The 25565-nt window shown below is 42.6% G+C and overlaps 1 protein-coding gene across 5 annotated transcripts in view; it reads left to right on the top strand.

Annotated features, from left to right (window-relative positions):
* The window catches only part of LOC310937161 (receptor-type tyrosine-protein phosphatase mu-like), a 95957-nt gene that overhangs the window by 16725 nt on the left and 53667 nt on the right, over window positions 1-25565 (top strand). For all 5 annotated transcript variants that reach the window (XM_083901370.1, XM_083901369.1, XM_083901368.1 and 2 more), the window contains exons 2-9: window positions 6139-6255; window positions 18596-18763; window positions 19057-19166; window positions 19600-19678; window positions 20165-20280; window positions 20446-20620; window positions 20887-20999; window positions 21078-21258. In XM_083901370.1, coding sequence (XP_083757496.1) covers window positions 6139-6255; window positions 18596-18763; window positions 19057-19166; window positions 19600-19678; window positions 20165-20280; window positions 20446-20620; window positions 20887-20999; window positions 21078-21258 — 1059 coding nt within the window. The remainder of the gene's footprint in view (window positions 1-6138; window positions 6256-18595; window positions 18764-19056; window positions 19167-19599; window positions 19679-20164; window positions 20281-20445; window positions 20621-20886; window positions 21000-21077; window positions 21259-25565) is intronic.

Here is a 25565-nt window from a genome sequence, read left to right as displayed (position 1 = left end):
CTGCTCTGGGGCTCCACCTGCAGACATTTTATGGTACTGCAACCAGTAGTTTTTTGTAGATGTCGTGCATAGAGTAGATATTTGTAATTGTGTTGATTTATAAAGTGGAAATGCTGGTCCTCAGTATGCAGCATGTACAAGAATGTGTGTGTGTGTGTGTGTGTGTGTGTGTGTGTGTGTGTGTGTGTGTGTGTGTGTGTGTGTGTGTGTGTGTGTGTGTGTGTGTGTGTGTGTGTGTGTGTGTGTGTGCGTGTTTCTCTCATTTCCTGTCGAGGCGAGTCCAGACGAAGAACAACTCGACAACAATCTGGTTCCTCTGACCACCCCCTACACGCGCACACACATTCTCTCTCTCCATTTGTTTTTCTCATGGAGGGCGAACAAATGGAACTCTACTGTAGTATCTGCAGTACTGTTGTGGTATATGTAGTACAATTGTTGTATCTGTAGTACTATTGTAGTATCTGCAGTTCTGTTGTAGTATCTGTAGTACTATTGTAGTATCTGTAGTACTATTATAGTATCTGCAGTTCTGTTGTAGTATCTGTAGTACTATTGTAGTATCTGCAGTACTGTTGTAGTATCTGCAGTACTGTTGTAGTATCTGCAGTACTGTTGTAGTATCTGTAGTACTATTGTAGTATCTGCAGTTCTGTTGTAGTATCTGTAGTACTATTGTAGTATCTGCAGTACTGGTGTAGTATCTGCAGTACTGTAGTATGTTTGCTATCCATAGTACTGCAGTATCTGTAGTATTGTAATATGTGTAATATCTGTAGTACTGCATTATCTGTAGTACTGTAGTATGTGTAGTACTTTACTGTCCATAGTACTGCAGTATCTGTAGTACTGCATTATCTTTAGTACTGTTGTATCAGTTGTACTGCAGTATCTGTAATACTGTAGTATGTGTAGTTAACAATATTATTACACAGTAACAGTGAAGTGTTGATTCTTGATTGTGTCAATGTAACAATTAACAGTTATAGTGGGAGTGGGTGGAGTCAGCAACTGCAACAGTGTCAAGTGTGCGTGTATAAGTTTGTGTATATATAAATATTGGGACATCAACACAATTCTCTTCTTTGTGGCTCTATACACCACTACAAAGGATTTGAAATGAAACTAACAAGATGTGCTTTAACTGCACACTTTCAGCTTTAATTTGAGTGTATTTACATCAAGTTAACGTTGCCTGAAGTCTGGAAGACATAGACATCACCAGACACTGGGTTTCATCCCTGGTGATGCTCTGTGAGGCCTATACTGACACGGTCTTCAGTTCCTGTTCTTGGGGCATTTTCCCTTCAGTTTGGTCATCAGCAAGTGAAATGCACGCTCAATCAGATTCAGGTGATTGACTTGGCCATTGCATAACATTCCATATATTTGCCTTAAAAAAACTCTTTTGTTGCTTTTGCAGTTTGCTTTGGGTCATTGTCCATGTGCACTGTGAAGCTCCGTCCAATGGGTTCTGAAGCATTTGGCTGAATATGAGCAGATAATATTGCTGGAAACACTTCAGAATTCATCCTGCTGCTTTTGTCAGCAGTTACATCATCAATAAACACAAGGGAACCAGTTCCATTAGCAGCCATACATGTCCTCACCATGACACTACCACCACCATGCTTCACTGATGAGGTGGTATGTTGTGGATCATGAGCAGTTCCTTTCCTTCTCCACACTCTTCTCTTCCCATCACTGTGGTACAAGTTGATCTTGGTCTCATCTGTCCAGAGGATGTTCTTCCACAATTGTAACAGCTTTTTAGGCAAATTCTAATCTTGTCTTCCTGTTTTTGAGGCTCACCAATGGTTTACATCTTGTGGTGAACCCTCTGTATTCACTCTGGTGAAGTCCTCTTTTGATTGTTGACTTTGAAACACATAAACCTACCTCCTAGTAGAGTTTAGATTCTCTGCCCGAGCCGATATTTCCCGCCACTATCCTCGGCCCGGGTCGGGCCCTTGATCAAGCATTTGTGTTTTTTCTCCCTCATCGTGTTCGCTTGATGTGATAGCACGTTGTATTGTGTGAAGGTATAAAAACCTGCGGCCGTGAACGCATCATTTAAAAACTAGGAAGTGTATCGTGATTAGCAACATATGCGTTAATCGAAGCGGATCTCAGCAGCTCTGTTATTGTTGTAAATTAGACTGTGGCTGCAGGTACAATAAGCTCCTGCTGTAGGGAGGACGTGGACGTACATGTACATTTACGGCTCACGTATTAAAAAATTGTCGGGTTTAAATCAGGCTGGGGCTCTTAATTACAGTCATAGTTGTCGGGTCGGGCTTGATTTTTTGGGCCCAATCTAAGCTCTATCTCCTGGAGAGTGTTTTTGATCTGGCCAACTGTTGTGAAGGGCTTTTTCTTCACCAGGGAAAGAAGTCGTCCACCACAGTGTTTTTCTGTGGTCTTCCAGGTCTTTTGGTGTTGCTGACCTCACCAGTGCATTTTTTCTTTTTAAGAAGGTTCCAAACAGTTGATTTGGCCACACCTAATGTGCTGTTTCTCTGTTGGGTTTGTTTTTATTTTTCAGCCTAATGATGGCTTGCTTCACTGACAGTGACAGCTCCTTGGATCTCATGTCTCATGTCACTCCTGGAATCAACTCCAGAAATTAACCTGCTTAATTGAAGATGACATAATGAGGGAATAGCCCACACCTGTCCATGAAATAGCAATGAAATTGTCCCATTACTTTTGGTCCCCTAAAAAGTGGGATGCACATATAGAAAGTGTTGTAATTCCTACACCGTTCATTCTGATTTGGATGTAAAAACATAAATTAAAGCTGAAAGTGTGCAGTTAAAGCACATCTTTGTTTCATTTCAAATCCATTGTAGTTGTGTATAGAGGCAAAATAAAGAGAATTGTTTCGATGTCCCAAAATTTATGGACCTAATTGTATGTGTGTGTATGTGTATGTATGTGTGTGTGCACATGTTCATTTGTGTATAGATGTAAATTCATAGAAGCAGATTAAACAGAGTGTGTCTCATATCTGTTGATGAGCTAACACTGTCCTGCGGGACATGTGTGTGTGAGTGTGTGTATGTGTGTGTGTGTGTTTAATGTGCCTCCTGTTACTAAGAGAAAAAATGAGCCTTCCAGCTATTTAATGTCAACGCTTTCAGATGACAGCTACACACACATGCACACACAGGCTATGAATGAAGGGATTTAAATGTCTTTGAGTCATGGAGGAGGGATTACATCTATTATCTGTGTGTGTGTGCGTGTGTGCGCGTGCGTGCGTGTGTGTGCGCGCGTGCGTGCATGTGTGCGTGCGTGCATGCGCATGCGTGCGTGTATGTGTGCGTGTGTGTGTGCGTGCGTGTGTGTGTTCTGGCTCAATCTCACAACAGCCTTGTTTTAATAAAAAAAAAAACAGGAGTTCAGGATTGAGTGACATCATCTTTCCCCAATTTTAAATATATATACATTACTATTATAATTATTTTATTTTGAACCTGCATTTTTCCAGTTCTAAAACAGTTTATATTCTTCCTCTGATTTCAAAAAAGTTCATATGCAAACAAATCTCCACTCATTTCGTAATGTAAAGAAAATATTTGATATTTACGTCAAAATAATAAAAGACAGGGTCAAAGGTCAGGAGAACGGGGACTGATGAACATGTGTCTTGACCATGGACCATGAATGAGCCTCTTTGGCTCCGTGCTCACTCAAAAGTTTCTGACTTCCTGGTTTATTCATTTTAATTATTATTTTAATTTATATTTGTGCAGCCCATAGAGCATGGGTGTCAAACTCTGGCAATTTGTGGCAATGGTGTAATTTCAAATTAACATTAGAGCTGGCCCGCCGGTATTATTATACACTTATCTATGTGAGCAACTTTTCTCCTCAATGAAGATGACGAAAACGTCTCACAGGATACGTCTGACTGATGAACACCTTCGTTCGATAATGAAGGTTGCCTCAGCTCAAAGCCTGAACCCCGACATTTATGAACTAGCATCCAAGAAAAGATGCCAGGTATCTGTCTTGGGCACATCAGATTAGATCAGTGTGTCGCAAACTGAGCAGTAGAAAGGCCTGAATGGTTGATTTATTCATTGTTATTTTATTTTCAAATTGATAAGCTTGTGGAAAAAGTTAATGTTGATATTTACCTCAGAAGGCTGCAAATAGAAAAGAAGCATTAAATGTTTTATTTAAATTTTATTTGATATGCCATTGATATTTTTTAATTATTATTATTATTATTTGAAACTCGATTTTGCATGTCACTATAAAGTTATATTAGCCTTGCTTGTTCAATATTCAATGCAAAACTTGTTTGGGTCCCTATTAAAAGGTTAATTTGTTCAACCTTGGCTCGTGGCTTTGTTCAGTTTAAAATTTTGGCCCACTCTGTATTTGAGTTTGACACCCCTGCCATAGAGCATGCGCAGTAGTGTCACTCCCATAATGCCTCTCGGCGATGTGAACGAGCCGTCTGCATTCTCAACTTGCTCGGCACGTCCATGAACAGTGAAAGGCATGATGGGAGTACGCTAATGACGTGCGCTAGCCGATTTCATGAATACCGATGGCATGTTTGCTTCGGGTTAAAAACATGGATTTGTAAATAAATGGCAAAACCAACGATAGTGAAGTGAATACAGTAAGCTGAAAAGTATAATGACGTCATTAAAGGTTAAAATAATCAATAATATGGTTTATTTAATTGACCGTGGCTATTACTTTATGTGTTGTTACAGGAATCATTTTGTTTTTGCCGGATTTCCCTTATATAAATCAAATCAAATGTTGATTTTCCATTCTGATATACTGTATGCTAATAATCAAAAATCTTGTAAAATACCAAATTTTGCTGTCACACAACTCAGAGATTTTAGTTATTATTGTCCAAGAAAAAAGACAACGGTAAGTACTTTTATGATGATTAAAAAAACAATTCCATTGAATATTAACCATGATTAGGATATTTTTGGTCCCATTACTGTGCTTTGTATTTTGATTTAAATTTCAAAGTTCAAATTTGTCACTGTTTTTGGATAGGTGGTTTACAAATCAAGCTAACTTATCATTATAATTCCAATTTATGGTCAATATAATAATCATAAAATATTAAAGTCAGGCCTGAAAACCTGCAGACCTATTGTCATATTATTAGGAACAATAACAACGAGTTAAAAGTAGTTTTATATCTCCCGATTCCTTCACTCAACACGTTTATCTTCAACTGTAATTCGCGTGTTCATCACATTTAACAGTAACTTCATGAACCGATACGGTACCGTAACGATAAGACAAACATCCTCCGCGGGAATCAGTGGTGAAGTGACCGCAGGTCTCAGTGCATCACACTGTCACAGCTCCACAGTCCACACCGTCATCAGTGTCACGATGTCTGGGACTGAACACAGTGATAAAGTGCAGCATGTCAGTCTCCTCTCCTCAATGATTTGTTAATACATCGGTAATAAGTTTGAAAATAAATGCTAATGAACGACGAATAAATAACTAAAACCTGCTTTGTCATAATATTTTTTTAAAATGTAAACGAAAAACCCCTTATTGCCTTCATTTATTCACATTTCTCAAAAAGTGTTCATATCATACAGTTCCCTGACAGTAGCGCGTTGGTGTGCTCGTACAGAGCTGTGACGTCACTCTGGGAAATCAGATTTGTCTGGGCTTTTTATGGCATTTAGGAAGATTTTACAAATATGAAACTCCATGAATTAAAACTATAGAATATTATTCTATAGTTTTAATTCATGGATAATAATGAACATTTATAATTTATAAAGATCTATAATAACCTGTGTCCATGTCTCGAGGTGTCCTGTGGACAGTTTTACAGGCGTCTCTTTTACTGTTGTGCTCAATGGGAAAATTGCTTTTTGGGCCGCATTAGTATTTTTTTTTGCAGTACCACCATGACAAAATTGTCTTCAAGTCAGAGGGGGCGGAGCTACTACCAGTTCTTATAATACATCCAGAGTGAGTGAGTGAGTGTGTGCAAGTGAATCCTATTACGTCTTCTGTTGAAAATGATTTGATGATGAATGTTATTTTGTAAAACTGTATGAAAGACACAGTCACATGTCACAGTGTCTTCTCCTGACCTGTTGTCTCCCTGTCTCTGTCTTGCAGCCTGTCTGTCTCCTCAGTCTCCAGAATGTCCTCTGGTTCAGTCCAAAGACGATGACTTTGACTGGGAGCAGGGAGACACGAGAGAGAGACCAGTCAGTAACTCCTGGATCCCTGCAGGTACCCGTCTGTCTCTGTCTGTCTTTATGTCTGTCCCTGCATGTCTCTATGTCTCTGTCTGTCTCTCTGTCCCTGTCGGTCTCTGTATGATGGTGAACTCATCTGGTCAGGTGTGTTGAATTGTCCCAGTGAGGAGGTGAAGTATTTAAACATGAAATGAGTCCCTGAACTCATCGTCTGACTTTGTCTCTTTTGTACCTGAAGGCATCATGAGAAAAAGAGAGAGAAGAGTCTGCAGCTGTTATCTGTTATTGACCTGTCACACACTGACTTATAGAGCACTGTGTGTGTGTGTGTGTGTGTGTGTGTGTGTGTGTGCGTGTGTGCGTGCGTGCGTGCGTGCGTGCGTGCGTGCGTGCGTGCGTGCGTGCGTGCGTGCGTGCGTGCGTGCGTGCGTGTGTGTGTCACACACTGACTTATAGAGCACTGTGTGTGTGAGAGGGTGAGCGGGTGTGTGTGTGTGAGAAAGACACAGGCACAAAGAGGTTTCGCCGCTGACGAATGAGAATGCAGCGCTCTTAAATCACAGAGCCAATCACGTGAGAGACAGGCTGAGCGAGGACACACAGAGACGAGGTGGTTACTGTCCTGGTTAATGTGATTTATATGAAGGAGGGAGAAGAGGAGGAGGAAGAAGAGGAGGAGGAGGTGTGTGTGTGTGTGTGTGTGTGTGTGTGTGTGTGTGTGTGTGTGTGTGTGTGTGTGTGTGTGTGTGTGTGTGTGTGTGTGTGTGTGTCCGCTGGGACAGAGGCTGTTTGCTGTGTGATTGCCTGGATTGGCTACAATTAGTCTCACACACACACACAGACCTTCTCACACTCACACACACACACACAGAGTTCGATCTCCTCTCGGCTGCAGCAGTAATCAGGGTGAAGCAGGTCATTAAATCTAACTAACCTCCAACACCAAGTGACTGGACGACCGAGGCAGACTCGGATAGGGAGAGAGGGATGAACACACACACACACACACACACACACACACACACACACACACACACACACAGATAATGAGATGTAGGTTGAAGAGATAGTTTATGTTTATTGTGGTTGGATAAGGTAGTGACACACTGTCAGTGAGCGCCCCCTGCTGCTGAGAACCAGCCTGAAAGTCTCACTCTGAGTGAAAAACATTAAAATCCACTTTAATTTAAGACTCAGTGAATAAAACTTGAAGTCTCCGTTTAAATCTCTGATATCTACGTCAAACGTTCACATCTTTATCTCAGTGTGAGACAGATTTTTCCAACAGGAAACTGAAGTTCGTAAACCGCTCACTCTCCCACACCAAAGTCCATTGAGAAAATCAGTGATTTTAGTTCGCGGGGACACAGGAGCTGCTGGTCTACTGCTGCCTCGTGTGGTCAGTCTGTGTCACTGATGTTAATCTGAACAAAGGATTTCAAACACTGAAGTGACAAAATAAGACATTTGAACTTAGTGATGGAGGCAGCAGTGGATCAACTACTCCTGTGTGCTGTGATTTTAAAATCATACTCACCCACAATCCTCTGCTGTTTGATATGAATCACTGGTTTATGTGGTTCTCTCTCTCTCTCTCTCTCTCTCTGAGTGTGTGTGTTTAACACTTCTTTAATTACACACATTTTAAATGGGACTTCTGCATGTGGCCTCACTGAGAGAGCAGCAGGTCTGAGAGGGAGCACACACACAGAGAGACACACACACACACACAGCTGCAGTGAGGTATTGATTGACCAGTGATTGCAGGCTTCATTTAATGTTCTTATAAATGGTACAAGTTCAATCTAATCTGAACTGTAGCTGTAACACACACACACACACTGGTTAGCGGTTGGTCACTGCAGCAGCTCACTGGTTCTCTGCACTCAGACTTTTTCTTCTACGATGGTTAGATGCTATGTTAACACCAAACACAAAGCTAATTTTTAACACATTCGTAAAATAACCGACAAAGTCAATGCAAAGATGTCATCGCAAATCTCATCTCACTTCAAACAAAACTCAAAGCACACCATGAAAACCAATTCCTAGTTTCCGAAGAACATTCCTGTAGTGGAGTTCTGCCTGTAGATCGTGGAGAACATTCCTATTTTGGAGATCTGCCTGTAGTTCCTGAAGAACATTCCTGTGGTAGAATTCTGCCTGTAGTTCCTGAAGAACATTCCTGTGGTGGAGTGCTGCCTGTAGGTCGTGAAGAACATTGGTGGAGTTCTACCTGTAGTTCCTGAATAAAATTCCTGTGGTGATGTTCTGCCTGTAGATGATGAAGAACATTCCTGTGGTGGAGTTCTGCCTGTAGTTCTTGAAGAACATTCCTTTGGTGGAGGTCTGCCTGTAGGTTGTGAAGAACATTTCTGTGGTGGAGTTCTATCCTGTAGTTCTTGAAGGACATTCCTGTGGTGGAGTTCTGCCTGTAATTCCTGAATAACATTCCTGTGGTGGTGTTCTGCCTGTAGATGATGAAGAACATTCCTGTGGTGGAGTTCTGCCTGTAATTCCTGAAGAACATTCCTGTGGTGGTGTTCTGCCTGTAGATGGTGAAGAACATTTCTGTGGTGGAGATCTGCCTGTAGGTCGTGAAGAACATTTCTGTGGTGGAGTTCTTCCTGTAATTCCTGAAGAACATTCCTGTGGTGGTGTTCTGCCTGTAGATGATGAAGAACATTCCTGTGGTAGACATCTGACTGTAGTTCCTGAAGAATATTCCTGTGGTGGATATCTGCCTGTAGTTCCTGAAGAACATTACTGTGGTGGTATTCTCCCTGTAGATGATGAAGAACATTCCTGTGGTGGAGTTCTGCCTGTAATCCCTGAAGAACATTCCTGTGGTGGAATTCTGCCTGTAAATTCTGAAGAACATTCCTGCGGTGGAGATCTGCCTGTAGGTCTTGAAGAATATTCCTGTGGTGGAGTTCTTCCTGTAATTCCTGAAGAACATTCCTGTGGTGGTGTTCTGCCTGTAGATGATGAAGAACATTCCTGTGGTGGAGTTCTGCTTGTAGTTGCTGAAGAACATTACTGTGCTGGAGTTCTGCCTGTAGGTCATGAAGAAAATTCCTGTGGTGGAGATCTGCCGGTAGATGATGAAGAACATTCCTGTGGTGGAGTTCTGCCTGTAATTCCTGAATAACATTCCTGTGGTGGTGTTTTGCCTGTAGATGATGAAGAACATTCCTGTGGTGGAGTTCTGCCTGTAATTCCTGAAGAACATTCCTGTGGTGGTGTTCTGCCTGTAGATGGTGAAGAACATTTCTGTGGTGGAGTTATGCTTTTAGTTCCTGAAGAATATTCCTGTGGTAGACATCTGACAGTAGTTCCAGAAGAACATTCCTGTGGTGGTGTTTTGCTTGTAGTTCTTGAAGAACATTCCTGTGGTGGAGTTCTGCCTGTAATTCCGGAAGAACATTCCTGTGGTGGTGTTCTGCCTGTAGATGATGAAGAACTTTCCTGTGGTGGAGTTCTGCCTGTAGTTCTTGAAAACATTCCTGTGGTGGAGTTCTGCCTGTAATTCCGGAAGAACATTCCTGTGGTGGTGTTCTGCCTGTAGATGACGAATAACATTCCTGTGGTGGAGTTCTGCCTGTAGGTTGCGAAGAACATTTCTATGGTGGTTCTGCTTTAAGTTCCTGAAGAACATTTCTATGGTGGAGTTCTGCTTTAAGTTCCTGAAGAACATTTCTGTGGTAGATATCTGACTGTAGTTCCTGACGAGCATTCTTGTGGTGGAGTTCTGACTGTAGTTCCTGAAGAACATTACTGTGGTGGCGTTCTGCCTGTAGGTCTTGGAGAACATTTCTGTAATGGATTACTGCTATTAGTTCCTGAAGAACATTTCTGTGGTGGAGTTATGCTTTTAGTTCCTGAAGAACATTCCTGTGGTAGACATCTGACTGTAGTTCCTGAAGAACATTCCTGTGATGGAGTTCTGCCTGTAGGTCAAGAAGAACATTCCTGTGGTGGAGATCTGCCTGTAAGCCCTGAAGAACATTCCTGTGGTGGAGTTCTGCCTGTAGTTCTTGAAAAACATTCCTGTGGTGGAGTTCTGCCTGTAATTCCTGAAGAACATTCCTGTGGTGGTGTTCTGCCTGTAGATGATGAAAAACATTCCTGTGTTAGACATCGGACTGTAGTTCCTGAAGAACATTACTGTAGTGGCGTTCTGCCTGTAGGTCGTGAAGAACATTTCTTTAATGAAGTACTGCTTTTACTTCCTGAAGAACATTCCTGTGGTAGGGATCTGACTGTAGTTCCTGAAGAACATTCCTGTGGTGGTATTCTCCCTGTAGATGATGAAGAACATTCCTGTGGTGGAGTTCTGCTTGTAGTTCCTGAAGAACATTACTGTGCTGGAGTTCTGCCTGTCGGTCATGAAGAAAATTCCTGTGGTGGAGATCTGCCTGTAGATGATGAAGAACATTCCTGTGGTGGAGTTCTGCCTGTAATTCCTGAATAACATTCCTGTGGTGGTGTTTTGCCTGTAGACGATGAAGAACATTCCTGTGGTGGAGTTCTGCCTGTAATTCCTGAAGAACATTCCTGTGGTGGTGTTCTGCCTGTAGATGGTGAAGAACATTTCTGTGGTGGAGTTATGCTTTTAGTTCCTGAAGAATATTCCTGTGGTAGACATCTGACAGTAGTTCCTGAAGAACATTCCTGTGGTGGTGTTTTGCTTGTAGTTCTTGAAGAACATTCCTGTGGTGGAGTTCTGCCTGTAATTCCGGAAGAACATTCCTGTGGTGGTGTTCTGCCTGTAGATGATGAAGAACTTTCCTGTGGTGGAGTTCTGCCTGTAATTCCGGAAGAACATTCCTGTGGTGGTGTTCTGCCTGTAGATGACAAATAACATTCCTGTGGTGGAGTTCTGCCTGTAGGTTGCGAAGAACATTTCTATGGTGGTTCTGCTTTAAGTTCCTGAAGAACATTTCTATGGTGGAGTTCTGCTTTAAGTTCCTGAAGAACATTTCTGTGGTAGATATCTGACTGTAGTTCCTGACGAACATTCCTGTGGTGGAGTTCTGACTGTAGTTCCTGAAGAACATTACTGTGGTGGCGTTCTGCCTGTAGGTCTTGAAGAACATTTCTGTAATGGATTACTGCTTTTAGTTCCTGAAGAACATTTCTGTGGTGGAGTTATGCTTTTAGTTCCTGAAGAACATTCCTGTGGTAGACATCTGACTGTAGTTCCTGAAGAACATTCCTGTGGTGGAGTTCTGCCTGTAGGTCATGAAGAACATTCCTGTGGTGGAGATCTGCCTGTAAGCCCTGAAGAACATTCCTGTTGTGGAGTTCTGCCTGTTGTTTATGAAGAACATTCCTGTGGTGGACTTCTGCCTGTAGTTCTTGGATAACATTCCTGTGGTGGAGATCTGCCTGTAGTTCCTGAAGAACATTCTTGTGGTGGAGATCTGCCGTTTCTTGAAGATTCATGTTTCTACTTTGGCTGTTTTTATAAAGCAACAGGTTTTTAAGTGTGTTTCAGATCTGGTTCTGGAGCCGATCTTTGGTTCCATGTTCCTAGTTTGTACTTGCAGAGAAGAGAACGCCGTCTGTCAGTCACAGCTGTTAAACCAATGAAACGCTTCAGTCCGACTCTTCTAATTGATTTGCTCCAATCAGGAATAACCACAGGGAACACACACACACACACATATGCACACACCAAATGCATCTGTGTGTGTGTGTGTGTGTGTGTGTGTGTGTGTGCGTGCGTGCGTGCGTGCGTGCGTGTGTGCGTCCGTGTGTGTGTGCATGCGTGTGTCTCTATGGGTTCAGGGTGTATTAATATTTCTAATAGGACTGTTATCAGCTCAGTGCCAGCTGCACACAATAAACACACACAAAAACACACACACAGTAAAGCTTGAAGGCAAACACAAACACACACAGTGAAGCTTGAAGGCAAACACACACACACAGACTGTTGTGTGATAATTCCAACAATTCATTTCTGTGTCAAAGAGACCAGGAGGTCAAAACCACTTTTTACAAAAAATAAATGCATACAAACTGCTGTAAACAACACACACACACACACAAACAGGTAGACACAGTGTGAAGGTGAGACAGGGCAAACATAAAAGGAAACAGCTCTGAAGTTTTAGAATTTGTTCGGTCGACAAATAAAACTTTGTGTGTGTTTGTGTGTGTGAGAGAGAGAGAGAGAGAGAGAGAGAGAGAGAGAGAGAGAGAGAGAGAGAGAGAGAGAGAGAGAGAGAGAGAGAGAGACTGTGCGTTTGTGTGTGAAAGAGACTGTGTGTGTGTGTGTGTGTTTCTGCGTAATTACTGTGGTAAAAGGTTTAGCCGCATGTTGACATGCCCGAGGTCCACACAGCCTTTGAACATGGTGTGCTTGTGTGTGCTGAGCTGAGACTCTCAGAGCGACTCAGACTAAAATCCAGCCAATCAGAGCAGAGGTCACGCTGACATCGTCGCTCCCTATTGGCCGACATTTTGATAAAAGCCCTGACATTTGGTTCTAAACCTCTGGCTCTGGCTCAGATGTTAGTTCATGTGCATGTGCAAAGGTGTGTTTCGCATAGCTTAGCACAAAGACTAAGTAAAGGACTCAGGAAAAGTATCAGTGTGTGTGTGGGGGGGGGGGGTGTGTGTGTGTGAAGGCCACAGTATACTTCTCCGACTGCGTAATGCGTTATCCGACTGCGTAACCACGGAGACCCCTCGAGCCTTCATAGTTCTCCGTCGTGGTGCCGGATACGCACTGCAATTTCCCGCCTGATCAGTAGGGGTCGCTACGCAAGGTTGTTGTGCTTCTGGCTACAGTGAGCAATGATGGCCGAGAGAGAACGACTGTTCTGTCGTTGCAGCTGAATAACATTGAAACAGTGGCCGTTTCTCACCTGAAATAAATATTTTACTGTGTCACGGAACGCAGTTTTAAGATAATTTGAGGCGAGAAATTAGCCATTCAGAGTCTAAACATGTGGTGTGTGTATTAAGATATGACGTATTTATAGTTTGGCAGCGGTGATCAGCTCCGCCTCTGTGGACCCTCGGTGCGTACAGTGGCCGGCACAGAGCAGCGTTATCTCGGCCTGTCCTGAGGATCAATCCCAGCCCTTGCCGTCTCTGTTGTCTCTTGAAGGAGTGACGGACACTTAAAAAATGTTTTGTGGAGACGATGGAGAGGCTCTCCGGCGACGTAGAAGGGTATTTGTAAGCTACGTAGAGCACTTTACGCAGGAGTATAAATTGGGCTTGAGGCTGTGTGTGTGTGTGTGAGAGAGAGAGAGACTGTGTGTGTGTGTGTGTGAGAGAGAGAGAGACTGTGTGTGTGTGTGTGTGTGTGTGTGTGTGTGTGTGTGTGTGCGCGTGTGTGTGTGTGTAGTGTATAAATGTGCTGCAGCTGCCTCTCCTCACGTCTCAGTGTAACCGTGGTAATAGAATTACCCCCCTCCATCTGTGTGTGTGAGCTGCAGCTGATGTGATTGGTTTACAGATGGCAGGGGCGACCTGTGATTGGCCATCAGGTGAGAGGGGGCGGGAGGTTAACGACAGGGAGAAACACAGAGGCACGAACCAGGTGTGTGTGTGTGTATCTCAGTTTGTGTCTGTTTGTGTTGTTTGGTTGTTTGTTTCTCTCTCTCTGTCTCCGTCGATCAGTTGCTTATGAGTCAATAAATGACAGACAGGAAGTGTCAGTGACCAATCAGCTGATGAGAGTGACACATTATGTGACATGTGATCAGAGAAAACCTGAACCAGACCTGAACTACTTAATGGAGGCAGCAGTGGATTAACAACTCCTGTGTGCTGTGATGTTAAAATCACTGATTTACTTTATGGACTTTGGTGTGGGAGAGTGAGTATTTTACAAACTTCAGTCTAACAGTGAGATGAAGACGTGAACATGTGAAGGAGATATCGTAGACTTAAACTGACATATATTTTATGTTGTTAAAGTTGATAAAAAAATATTTTAAAGCCTTTGGAAACCCAGACTTTTTAACTTTTGAAATGTGGGTTCCAATTGGGAGGAGTTATCGTTGGGATTTACACCCCCCATAGCCTTTTGAGATTACAATCTATCTATATAGCTATATGTATCTATCGATATCTATCTATCTATATATCTACAGTTTGTGCACATCCTCCGGTGAGGACGTGTCATTTTTTTATTTTCCAACGGAGGCGGTGTGCAGCCCCAGCAGCCTCATCACACCGCTCTGTTATTGTTCATGGCGGCTCAAAAAATAAACAGGCCCCGGTGACAAAAAAAGTCCCGCGCTGATGAAAAGAAGTGTCCGTCAGTGTGGACAGGTATATAAGAAGGTGAAGATAAGGTAGTGGGAAGAAAAATAATTCCAAAGTGCCGATGTTTCTCTGGGTGTGAAGAAAAATAATCCTGTGGAAGCCTCGGGCTCGTGTGAGAGAGCTCACCGCTCGAGATGCACCGGGGAGTCGGCTACACGAGCAAGGCTGCTCCGCTCTCTCTACACTGTCCTGACCAGTGGTCTAAAGTAGGGGTGACACGGTATGAAAATTGAACCTCGCGGTTATTGTGACCAAAATTATCGCGGTTTTCGGTATTATCGCGGTATTTTTTAAAAAGTGTGTGAATATGTTCAGAAAGCATTGATAGTCCTAAAAGCTATGCATTTTTAATATGCTGGCGGTGGGCGCTGCAGCTGTACTATCATGTTAACATTATTGACACAGTATTGTGGGTCTTAAAACCATAAACTTTGTGTTTGAATTGAGGTTGTTTTATCGCTGTGAATCACTCCTAGTTTGGGTGTGGCGATCTCACATTCCAGAGCTTTTGTTGCTTTTTCAGCCAATCAGCTGACGATCACGGAGAATACACATGGCTAATTAATATGCACGCAGATAGAGCGAGAGAGAGGGGAGAGATAGTGCCTAGAACTTTCCTGTGCTTATGTGTGCAGTGTGTGTGTGTGTGTGTGTGTGTGTGCAGTGCGAAATTAAAGCGTGATTGTCATCAAAGCAGTCATCAACAAAAGCTTTGTTTGACAAAGGAAGGCAAGGAGAACATGACACTAATTGTCTGTGGCTGAACATCTTCACAATGACAGCGAAAGCACAGAGACTGCTGGTGTGTGGACTGTTAGCATTTTAAGCTAGCGATCTTTATGCTAACGTGTTAGCAGACTTCATCGACACAAAAACAACATACAGATGGATTATTCAGCGACTGAAAGAGAGCAGGACACACACGGTAGTTGTCTGAGATGATCATGTGACGCCAGCACCGCGCTATACTGTTATGGGTGAGTTTTCATATACGTATATGTCCTGAGGGCTGTGGTCTCCTCCTTCGGCCATGATTCCAGCTTCGATAAAGTTTGAACATCAGGTTGTAGGCTACAGAGTGTGCCTGCGCGGCAACTTCAGCAGACGGAGACGCTGGAAAGGCTCACGGTGCCTACACCGCGGGCACGGTTATTCACCGAGATAATAATTTTTTTTGAAATGAAGAAGGTAATTATTATCGTCAAAAATGTTAGCGCGGTTTACCGTTACACCGTTAACCATGACATCCCTAGTCTAAAGCAGTCCAAAAAGCAAAATGAGCCTTTTTCAAACCAGTTTTTTAATAGTTATGAATAGTTATTTTCACTCAGACTTTTGTGGATGCTTAATGAGACGCTCAACTTTCATATAATATAAGCATTTTTAATATTACAAGCCATGTTACCACAGGCCTTAAAGGTGAAGTAAGTCGTTTATAGTGCCATCTAGAGGAGAGACTGAAATTTACAACAAAGAACTGCTCCTCTGCTCACCCCCTCCCTTCCCTGAGCGCTACGGTATCCTCAGACGGTCAAATGTCGTCCTCGTCGTCTTTCTCCGTGTCAGCAGAGGAGGTTCGTGAGGCGAGGGAGAGGGCGAGCTACCGCGGCCATAGCAGACGAATCGGAGAGAGTGGAGGCGGGACTTCCGCTACAAGTAAAGTGACGCTTGATTTGTTCTCTCGTGTTTGTCCTTATAGGCTCCGGTAGAAACATGGCGTCTCGCTGCTAACAGTGGCTATGCAACCACGGCCAGCGACCATGTTATTTTACATGACTTTTTGAAACACTACGAAAATGAAACAAAAACTATTAAACAGTGACTAGACAATGCAGGAGCACATAATATGTATAAAAAAGTGGATTTTGGGTCATATAAACCCATAAATACTACACAGTGTCCCTTTAACATTAATGTCAAAATATAGTTCATAACAGACACAGTTGTTTCTGTACATTACTCAGTTGCTAGGGTGACAGCTGGGACACACAAACACACACACACAGCAGGACATGACCAAACATGTCGAGACAATCCTGGGAAATGTGACTGTTTGACCTGAAAAGAAAAACTAAAGAAAAATGAAGGTGTTTTATTTGAAAGAAAAACAGAAAAACATGACAGATGAAAGAAATAAAAACCAAGTCACAGAAAATGGAACTGATGAAACACAGTTTTGATGTCATCATGTATGAAAGGATGAACCTGTCTCTCTCCCTCTTTTCATCAGTGTTTATTGTGCTCGCCTGTCCCTCTCCCCTCCTCTTCCTCTCCTTCATCTTGTCGTTTTCTTCCTCCTTTCTCTGCTGTGGTGATTAAAACTCTTGTTTTTCTAATCGATTCTCCTCAAGGACCATTGATCTGCTGACACACACATACACACACACACACTCTGACACACACACAGTCTCTAACACACTGAAACACACACAAACACACTGACACACACACACACACACACTGACACACACACACAGTCTCTCACACACTGACACACACACACAGTCACTCACACACTGACACACACACAGTCTCACACACACAGCCTCTCACACACACTGAGACACACACAGTCTCTCACACACTGACACACACACACACACACTGACACACACACAGTCTCACACACACAGTCTCTCACACACGGACACACACACTGACACACACACACATTTGAATTGATCTTTTCAGACATGAAAGTAGATTTTAAATCCTCGTGTTTGTTCCTGATGTGAATCTAAATGTCACGCGTGTCATATAACGACAGTTCGCTGTCAATGAAAGTATTGATCATGTTTAAACTGATGTTTGTTTACAATTAAATAAGAACGAAAGAAACATTTTCACCCAATAGATTCAAAATCTTTGAATGATAAAGTTTCCAGATGTTTATTTAAATAGGTTCAGACTCTCGTTTTGATTCTGTTCATCATGACAACGTACACTAACGATAAAGTGACACTACTTTGAAACAGTAGGAGATGTAACATTTATTTATCAACTTTTATTCTGAAAAGAAATGAAAGAGAGCAGGGTGATCGAGGTAGACACAGAAGCAAAGAGAGAGACTGAACAGTAATGTAGAGGAGTCAGTGAGTTTGACTGACAGACGCACTGACAACACTTCAGTGTTACTGCTGCTGTTACCATGGAAACGCCCTTCAACACACACACTGACACACTCTCACACACACACTGTAATTTTAATTTCATAGAAACTTTACAGAAGACAAGCTTGGATGATTGACAGCTGTAGTCACAACACAGAGACGGAGACTCACACTAATTGGACCGACTGCGCACACACACACACACACACACACACACAGAGGTCTGAATTTCAAAGCTTTTAACCAAGCAGCAGACTTTTATTCTGAAGTCTTCCATTTATAGATTTTTACTGTTTACAAAATGAGATTTGTTCACACACACACACACAGCTGAGAGGTTTGTGTTAAATTCTCAGTGATAAGATAAAAGTTACACATTCATCACCACTGACCTCATTTGTTTTAATGTGTATTTTTTTAGGCAACCAATACTTTTATTTTTAAAGCTGTGCCAAGCTTTTATTATGAAATCTAAAGGCATGGCATGCTTTTATTCTGATACCTAACATGCCATGCTTTTGTTGTGAATTCTAAAGGATGTCTTGCTTTTATTGTGAAATCTATGCGATCACGTGTTTATTCTGAAATCTGATGGCGTCTGTGTGATCATTTGATGCATGTATAATAAAGTGGAAAGAACTCCGCTGACAGTACACAGTTCCACCACATGGTGGCGCTTTGTTGTGTTCGTACACAGCCATGATGTCATTCAGAGAAAAAAGATTTGTATGGCTTTAAGAAGGTTTTACAAAAATAAAACATGAATTATAAATATAGAATATACAGATCTATAAATGTCCATGTCTCAGATGTCCTTTGGACAATTTTACAGGCGTCTTGTGCTCAATGGGAATATTAGTCATTTTTGTTGCAGTACCACGAGTGGCCAGAGGGGACGGAGATCGTGTAATATATCCATGATCTATTCTGTCAGTTTTTTGGAAAATATTGATTATTACTTCCTGTGCGCAGGTTCCTCCTTTGTGTTTGTGAACACGTCTGGTCGTCATGGCGGCCAACGAGCTCAGCTGCTGATGCCCCGCCTCAAAGAGAACGACACCCACTGTGTCAGTTTCCTGTTTTATCAGGAAGGAGGGAGAGAGGGCGCCACCCCCGCCACACTCAACGTCTACATCAAAGGTACTACGCTTTACTACACTGAAATATTGCAACACACTACGACTGTACTGCACTGTACTACGCTGTACAACTGCAACACGCTACTACTGTACTGGGCTGAAATACTGCAACACGCTACAACTGTACTAGACTGTACTAAACTGTACTGCATTGTACTACGCTGAAATACTGCAACACACTGCTATTATTCTACATAGTACTACAGTGAAATACTTCAGCATCATATTATAGTACTACACACGAGTACTTTAGTACTACTGCAGTACATGAGTTGCTGACTGCTGTGCTTTCAGAGAACAACAGTCCTCTGGGAGTTCCTGTATTTAACTCGTCAGGCCCTGCCTACCATGTGTGGAAGGGGGTGGAGCTAGCTGTGTCCACGTTCTGGCCAAACTACTATCAGGTAACACACACGCATTCATAGGACAGAACATAGAACATGAATGAACGATGATGATGAAAATGGTGACGATGATGATGAAAATGGTGATGAAGATGTATTTACTTTAACAGTCATGTGAGCGAATGAGAGATTAAAGTTGACGTCACCATAGAAACAGACAGGAAGAAGAATGGACAGGGTTAGAAAGAGTCATAGGTGGAGAACTTCCTGTCTGTGGACGCCAACAGGAAGTGTGTGTGTATCAACTCTTTGTGAGGAGATAAGACTGGAATGTGAACACACACACACACAGACTGGGTCATTATTATTATTATTATTATTATTATAATACAGTCCTAGTGATTTAGGGGGGATCTGCAAATTTTCACTCATTCCAGAACCTAAGGATGTTTACTTCTCATTTGTAACGTGTGTGTGTGTGTGTGTTTGTTAGGTTGTGTTTGAGGCACTCAGCACCGGTCAGAGAGGAGTTCTGGCCATCAAGGACATCACACTGCAGGGACACCAGTGCAGTGAGTACACACACACGTACACACACTCAAATATATGAAAAGACCCCACCCCCTTGTAGAACAGGCTCCTAATTGGCTAACAAGGTTTGGCAACTTAATTGAATAACAATGTTTAAAGTTGAACCGGCATCATAGAATCAAGGTCAATGTGTGTGTGTGTGTGTGTGTGTGTGTGTGTGTGTGTGTGTGTGTGTGTGTGTAGACAGATAGCTCATTAAAACATAAATTGATTAGCATGGACTTTGATCCATCTGTTTATCTACAGAACCTGCTGCATTTTTCATGTTGTTTTCTTATATGAACATCAGACACACACATACACCCACACACACACACACACACACACACACACACACACACACACACACACACACACTGATTGGATCATATTCAATGCTTGGCACAAGAAACAAGAGAAAAGGTCAGCCGTTACCATGGTGAAGATGTCATCAGTGTGCGACCCCTGACTTCTGTGTGTGTCCTCAGTGAACACGCCTCACTTCCTGCACATCAAAGGCGTAGAGGTAAATGCAGGACAGACGGCCGCGTTTCACTGCACCGTTAACGGACGACCACAGAGCAACCTGCTGCTCTACCTGCAGGTACAGGCCTTCCAATACTCTGATCTATGCTCTGATCAATACTCTCATCTATACTCTGACCAATACTCAGATCAATAATCTTCTACTACCAACAAATACTCTGATCATGTATTGATTTATTGATCTGACTAAATGTTTCATTGATTATTGATTGTTGTGTATTAGGGGATGGCAGGTCGTCAGGCCGTCGTCAAGGAAACCAAACCTGTGAACTCTCTTCGTTATGTGGCGAGTTTTGACGTAACAAACACGACTAAAGGAGACTCAGGACGATATCGCTGCATTGCCCAATCAGAGAGCGGAGTGGGTGTGTCCTCCTACGCTGACCTCACTGTCAAACGTGAGTGTGTGTGTGTGTGTGCGAGTGCATGTGTGTGTGTGAGTGCATGTGTGTGTGTACGTCTGTGTGTGTGTGTGTGGTGAAGTGGGTCAGAAGGAAGTAGAGCAGCACCACCGGGGATTCTGGGTAATAGAATCCAGGTCTGTCATGATTCGCCGAAGGTTACGAATATTAATTAACTTGTTAACTCCTTCCTGCTTCCTGTGTGTGCGTGTAACTTGAGTGTGCGTGTCTATATTAAGCTCCTCCCCCTCTGTGTCCCTCAGAACCTCCCGTACCCATCGCTCCCCCTCAGCTGACAGCGGTTGGCGCCACCTACCTGTGGATCCAGCTCAACGCTAACTCTATAAACGGAGACGGGCCGATCATAGAGAGAGAGGTGAGTATTGATGAGGAGATCAGTTATTGATCCCGTGTGTGGTCAGTGTGTGACGACTGTACTGATGATGGTCACCAGGTGGAGTATCGCACCACATCAGGGATGTTGATTGACACGACACCTGTAGATAAACCCACCCACAAGGTCGGACACCTGGACCCTGACACTGAGTACGAGATCAGTGTGCTGCTTACTCGCCCCCTGGAGGGAGGCACGGGAAACCCTGGACCGCCTCTGAGAGCCAGGACCAAGTGTGCAGGTTAGTCACACGGCTACATGGCCCTGCAGCCTGTGTTTTAAAGTCTTTGTAATCTCCCTTTACTCTCTGCTCTGCGTGAGTTAACTGCAGCTAACTCACACAGAGCTCATTAGGAGATTAATGGTGGAGTCATTAGCGTAGCATGCTGTGCTAGGGTACGTTAGCACTGAGCTCATCAGTGGGCTAATGGTTAGCAGTGAGCTGTGCTTCGTTAGCACCATGCCAATTAGCTGTTAATGAGGACAGTGAATGCATTACATGGGCACACACACACTCATCTGCACACACACAACTACACATGCGCACACACTCATCTACACACACATCTATACACATCTACACACACACATCTACATGCACACATCCACACACGCATCTACACACACAGTCACATCTCAACATGTCCGAGCTGATGTCACATGATGTGTCTGGTATGTTCTCATAAACACACACTGCATACCTGTGTGTGTGTGTGTGTGTGTGTGCGTGTGTGTGTGAGAGAGAGAGAGACACTGTGTGTGTGCAGTGTGTGTAGATGTGTGCCTGTATGTGTGTGTGAGAGAGAGAGCGAGAGAGACACTGTGTGTGTGTGTGTGTGTGTGAGAGAGAGAGAGAGAGAAAGAGACTGTGTGTGTAGATGTGTGTGTGTGAGATGGTTCCGTCAAGAAGTTGACGTCCGGAGAAAATCAGTCTGCTGTAAGCTCCTCCCCTGTGGGACTGTCAGCAGATTAAAACAAACACTCCTTTGAGAAAACAGAAACAAAAGATGTAGGGTGTGTGTGTGTGTGTGTGTGTGTGTGTGTGTGTGTGTGTGTGTGTGTGTGTGTGTGTGTGTGTGATCTACGCTCTGATAACACTCATCTCTTCCTAAACTCAAATTTTATTTATTAATTTTACTGCTAATGAATAATGAACAAAGGTGTGTGTGTGTGTGTGTGTGTGTGTGTGTGCGCGTGCGTGCTTGTGTGTGTATATGTGTGTTTAATAATAAATCAGTGTGTCCATCATACGAGCTTCAGAGCTCAGTAAGGCGACAGCATGTGTAACATAAAAATGATGATGTCATGTGACTGAAGAGGTAAAGAGTTACCAAAAAAGTATAAACCACACCCACCAAACTGATCGTATAAAAGCATAAAGACGTGAACATCCATCCATCCATTATCTACCTCTTTATCCTCCTCCGGCAGGTTGCAGGGGGTGTTCTCAGCTGTGATCTGTGTTCTCAGCTGTGATCTGTGATCTCAGCTGACATAGGGCGATAGGCGCAGTACACCCTGGACAGTTCGCCAGTCCATCGCAGGGCCACACATAGAGACAAACAACCATTCACTCTCATAGAGACAAACAACCATTCACTCTCACACCTACAGTCAATTTAGAGTGACCAATTTACCTAATCCCCAAATCTGCATGTTTTGGACTGTGGGGGATGAAGCCGGAGAACCCGGAGAAATCCCTTGCACACATGGGAAGAACATGCAAACTCCATGCAGAAAGGCTTGTTCCAACCGGGGCTCGAACCCAAAAGATGTTCTTTTTTACTGAAGCAAAATCATTCAATCAATTTTATGAAAGAAAAAAATCCAAGTCCAAGATCAGTTTGGAACACCAATAAAACGGTTCCAACGAGACGTGAGTACACTGTGGAACAGCATCTATTAAATGCTGGAAAGCCTCTTTGAGCAAAAGCGAAACTTGGCTGCATACCGCGCAGATTATGAACTCCCCACGACATTCACTTCACACCAGAGAACATTATCTCTCTTTGAACAGTTAACTGAAGACATACGCTCATCTGGTGCATCTGTTATTCCCTTAATTACTGCACTAAAGCATCTTATACACAAAGATTGAGACCATGGAGTGAAAACAATGAAAAGTGCACTCTGCTCTATAGAGTCTGTCACCAATTTTTACTAAGATCTACTGTACTCGATTCTCGTCATAAAGATCGTTATTAAAGCGCAAAGATAAAGCGGCGCATAAACGGTCCAGTCTGTGTTGGATAAGGAGAGCCCACTTGGAGACGGAGGAGCAAACACACAGTGTCTGCACCAGATGAGGGGCATGCAATATACTTTAATATACTATAATTGCAATGCCTTGACTTTAGTGAGGTGAAGTACACACAGTCCCAGCCAATACAACAAAATTAGATAAAAAAAAAAAAAAAAAAGGTACAGAATTGGCATCATAATTTATTTCGGTTTCGGTTTGCTAAATAAAATGTTTGCGCATCTGCATACAAATCGACAAGTCATAGCTGACAACTTCTTTCTTTTTTCACATCGGCAACCTGCACAACACAGAACTCTCGTGATGACGTGCGATGACGTGAGCTGCACAAGCTGCACTCACTGACATCCATAAATATTGGGACATTGACACAATTCTCTTCTTTTTGGCTCTATACACTAGGGCTGGGCGGTATGACCCACAATATATATGATGGTATTTTTCAAAATTCGGTTTCATGGTATATGACGGTATTTTTTTCATGCATAATAAGGTGTTCAGAGCATTTTCTACTGGTTGAGAACAGAATTACTGCAGTAGATTAACTAAGGATGGTATATTTTACTGTCATGAATACTGTAGAATAAAACACAGATATTATATTCTCATAGTATTTGCATCGCGCATCTGGGATGCGTTGCATCTGCTGCATCTGGGGGCTTTCAATCAGCCAGACTGTCAGTCGATGAAAGCATGACGTCAGGACAAACTAATACGAGACGTAACTACCTGTAGATGTAGTTTATTTAAAGGTGAAGTAAGTAGTTTATAGTGCCATCTAGAGGAGAGGCTGAAATTTACAACAAAGAACTGATCCTCTGCTCACCCCCTCCCTTCCCTGAGCGCTACGGTATCCGCAGCCGGTCAAATGTCGACCTCGTCGTCTTTCTCCATGTCAGCAGATGAGGTTCGTGGGGCGAGGGAGAGGGCGAGCTACCGCGTCCGTACCAGACGAAGCGGAGAGAGTGGAGGCGGGACTTTGGCTACAAGTAAAGCAATGCTTGATTTGTCTATACAGGCTCCCGTAGAAACATGACGTCGTGGCAATGCAACCGCGGCCCGTGACCATGTTATTTTACATGACTTTTTGAAACACTACGAAAATGAAACAAAAACTATTATACAGCAACTAGACAATGCAGGAGCACATAATATGTATAAAAAAGTGGATTTTGGGTTATATAAACCCATAAATACTACACAGTGTCCCTTTAAGGTTAAGCATATTTCACAACATATTACCTACACAAAAATAAGTAAATGAAATAATGACCAAAACTCATGCTCCCTGCGCATACTGGTTTAAACAACAAACAAATGCTGAGTGCTGATCAAAAGTTTTGTGCAAGTGATTTAAGGCCCTGACTCTTTCTCTCATTCAGTGATTGAAATATATTCAAATATATAAACATTAATGAAATGTTTAAATTCAGAGCGTGCTCACTTGTAAAGCAGACAGCTGCGGCTGCGTTTTTTTTGTTGTACTAGTAGTTCGATTTCGGAACTTTCCATGTATATCCTATCCATCTTCACCTTCACGTAACACCAGAGTGCTTTAAACCTCAAACCTCGCAGTCTCACCATGCGTGTTTAGATGTACCAAAGTATGGGACAAACTAAACAATCATAAATCAAACTTTCATTGTTTAATACTTGGTTGCAAATCCTTTGCCGTCAATTCCAGCCTGAAGTCTGGAAGGCACATATAGAAAGTGTTGTAATTCCTACACCGTTCACCTGATTTGAATGTAAATGTAAGTTTCATTTGAAATCCATTGCAGTTGTGTTTAGAGCCACAAAGAGGAGAATTATGTAGATATCCCAATATTTATGGACCTGACTGTAGCTATTTGTTATCAGTTAGATACTCGAGCCTTACGGGAAATTATAGCCGCGAGAAATGCGGATATTATTGAATCTGTCGCGCGCGTCCGCAGATTTTAGCCGTTAACGCAATAACTGGAAAGGCGTTTGAGATAAAATTTTCTTATTTTTTTTATGGGTCACATACCCCCTGTAGATGATCCCTAATGATTTTGAGCTGTCTACCATTATTTTTAATAAGTTAATTAATTAATTAATGATATAAGAAACATATTTTCGCCTGTATCTTCCAAAGTATTGCAGGTATTGGCTTCAAATTAATTTATTATGCTAAAAACACATTTTCGGCTTTATCTTCCAGACTGATGGAGATATTGCCTTCAAATTTTGTACAATGATTCATGTAACAACTATCTACAAGTACAATCATTATTACTTTGGCTATGATTGGTAATAGTTACATA

Source organism: Microchirus variegatus, assembly GCF_963457635.1.
Source record: "Microchirus variegatus genome assembly, chromosome: 15".
Lineage (NCBI taxonomy): Eukaryota > Metazoa > Chordata > Actinopteri > Pleuronectiformes > Soleidae > Microchirus > Microchirus variegatus.
The sequence above is the reverse complement of the archived record's forward strand: the minus strand, read 5'-3'. Positions and strand labels throughout refer to the sequence as shown.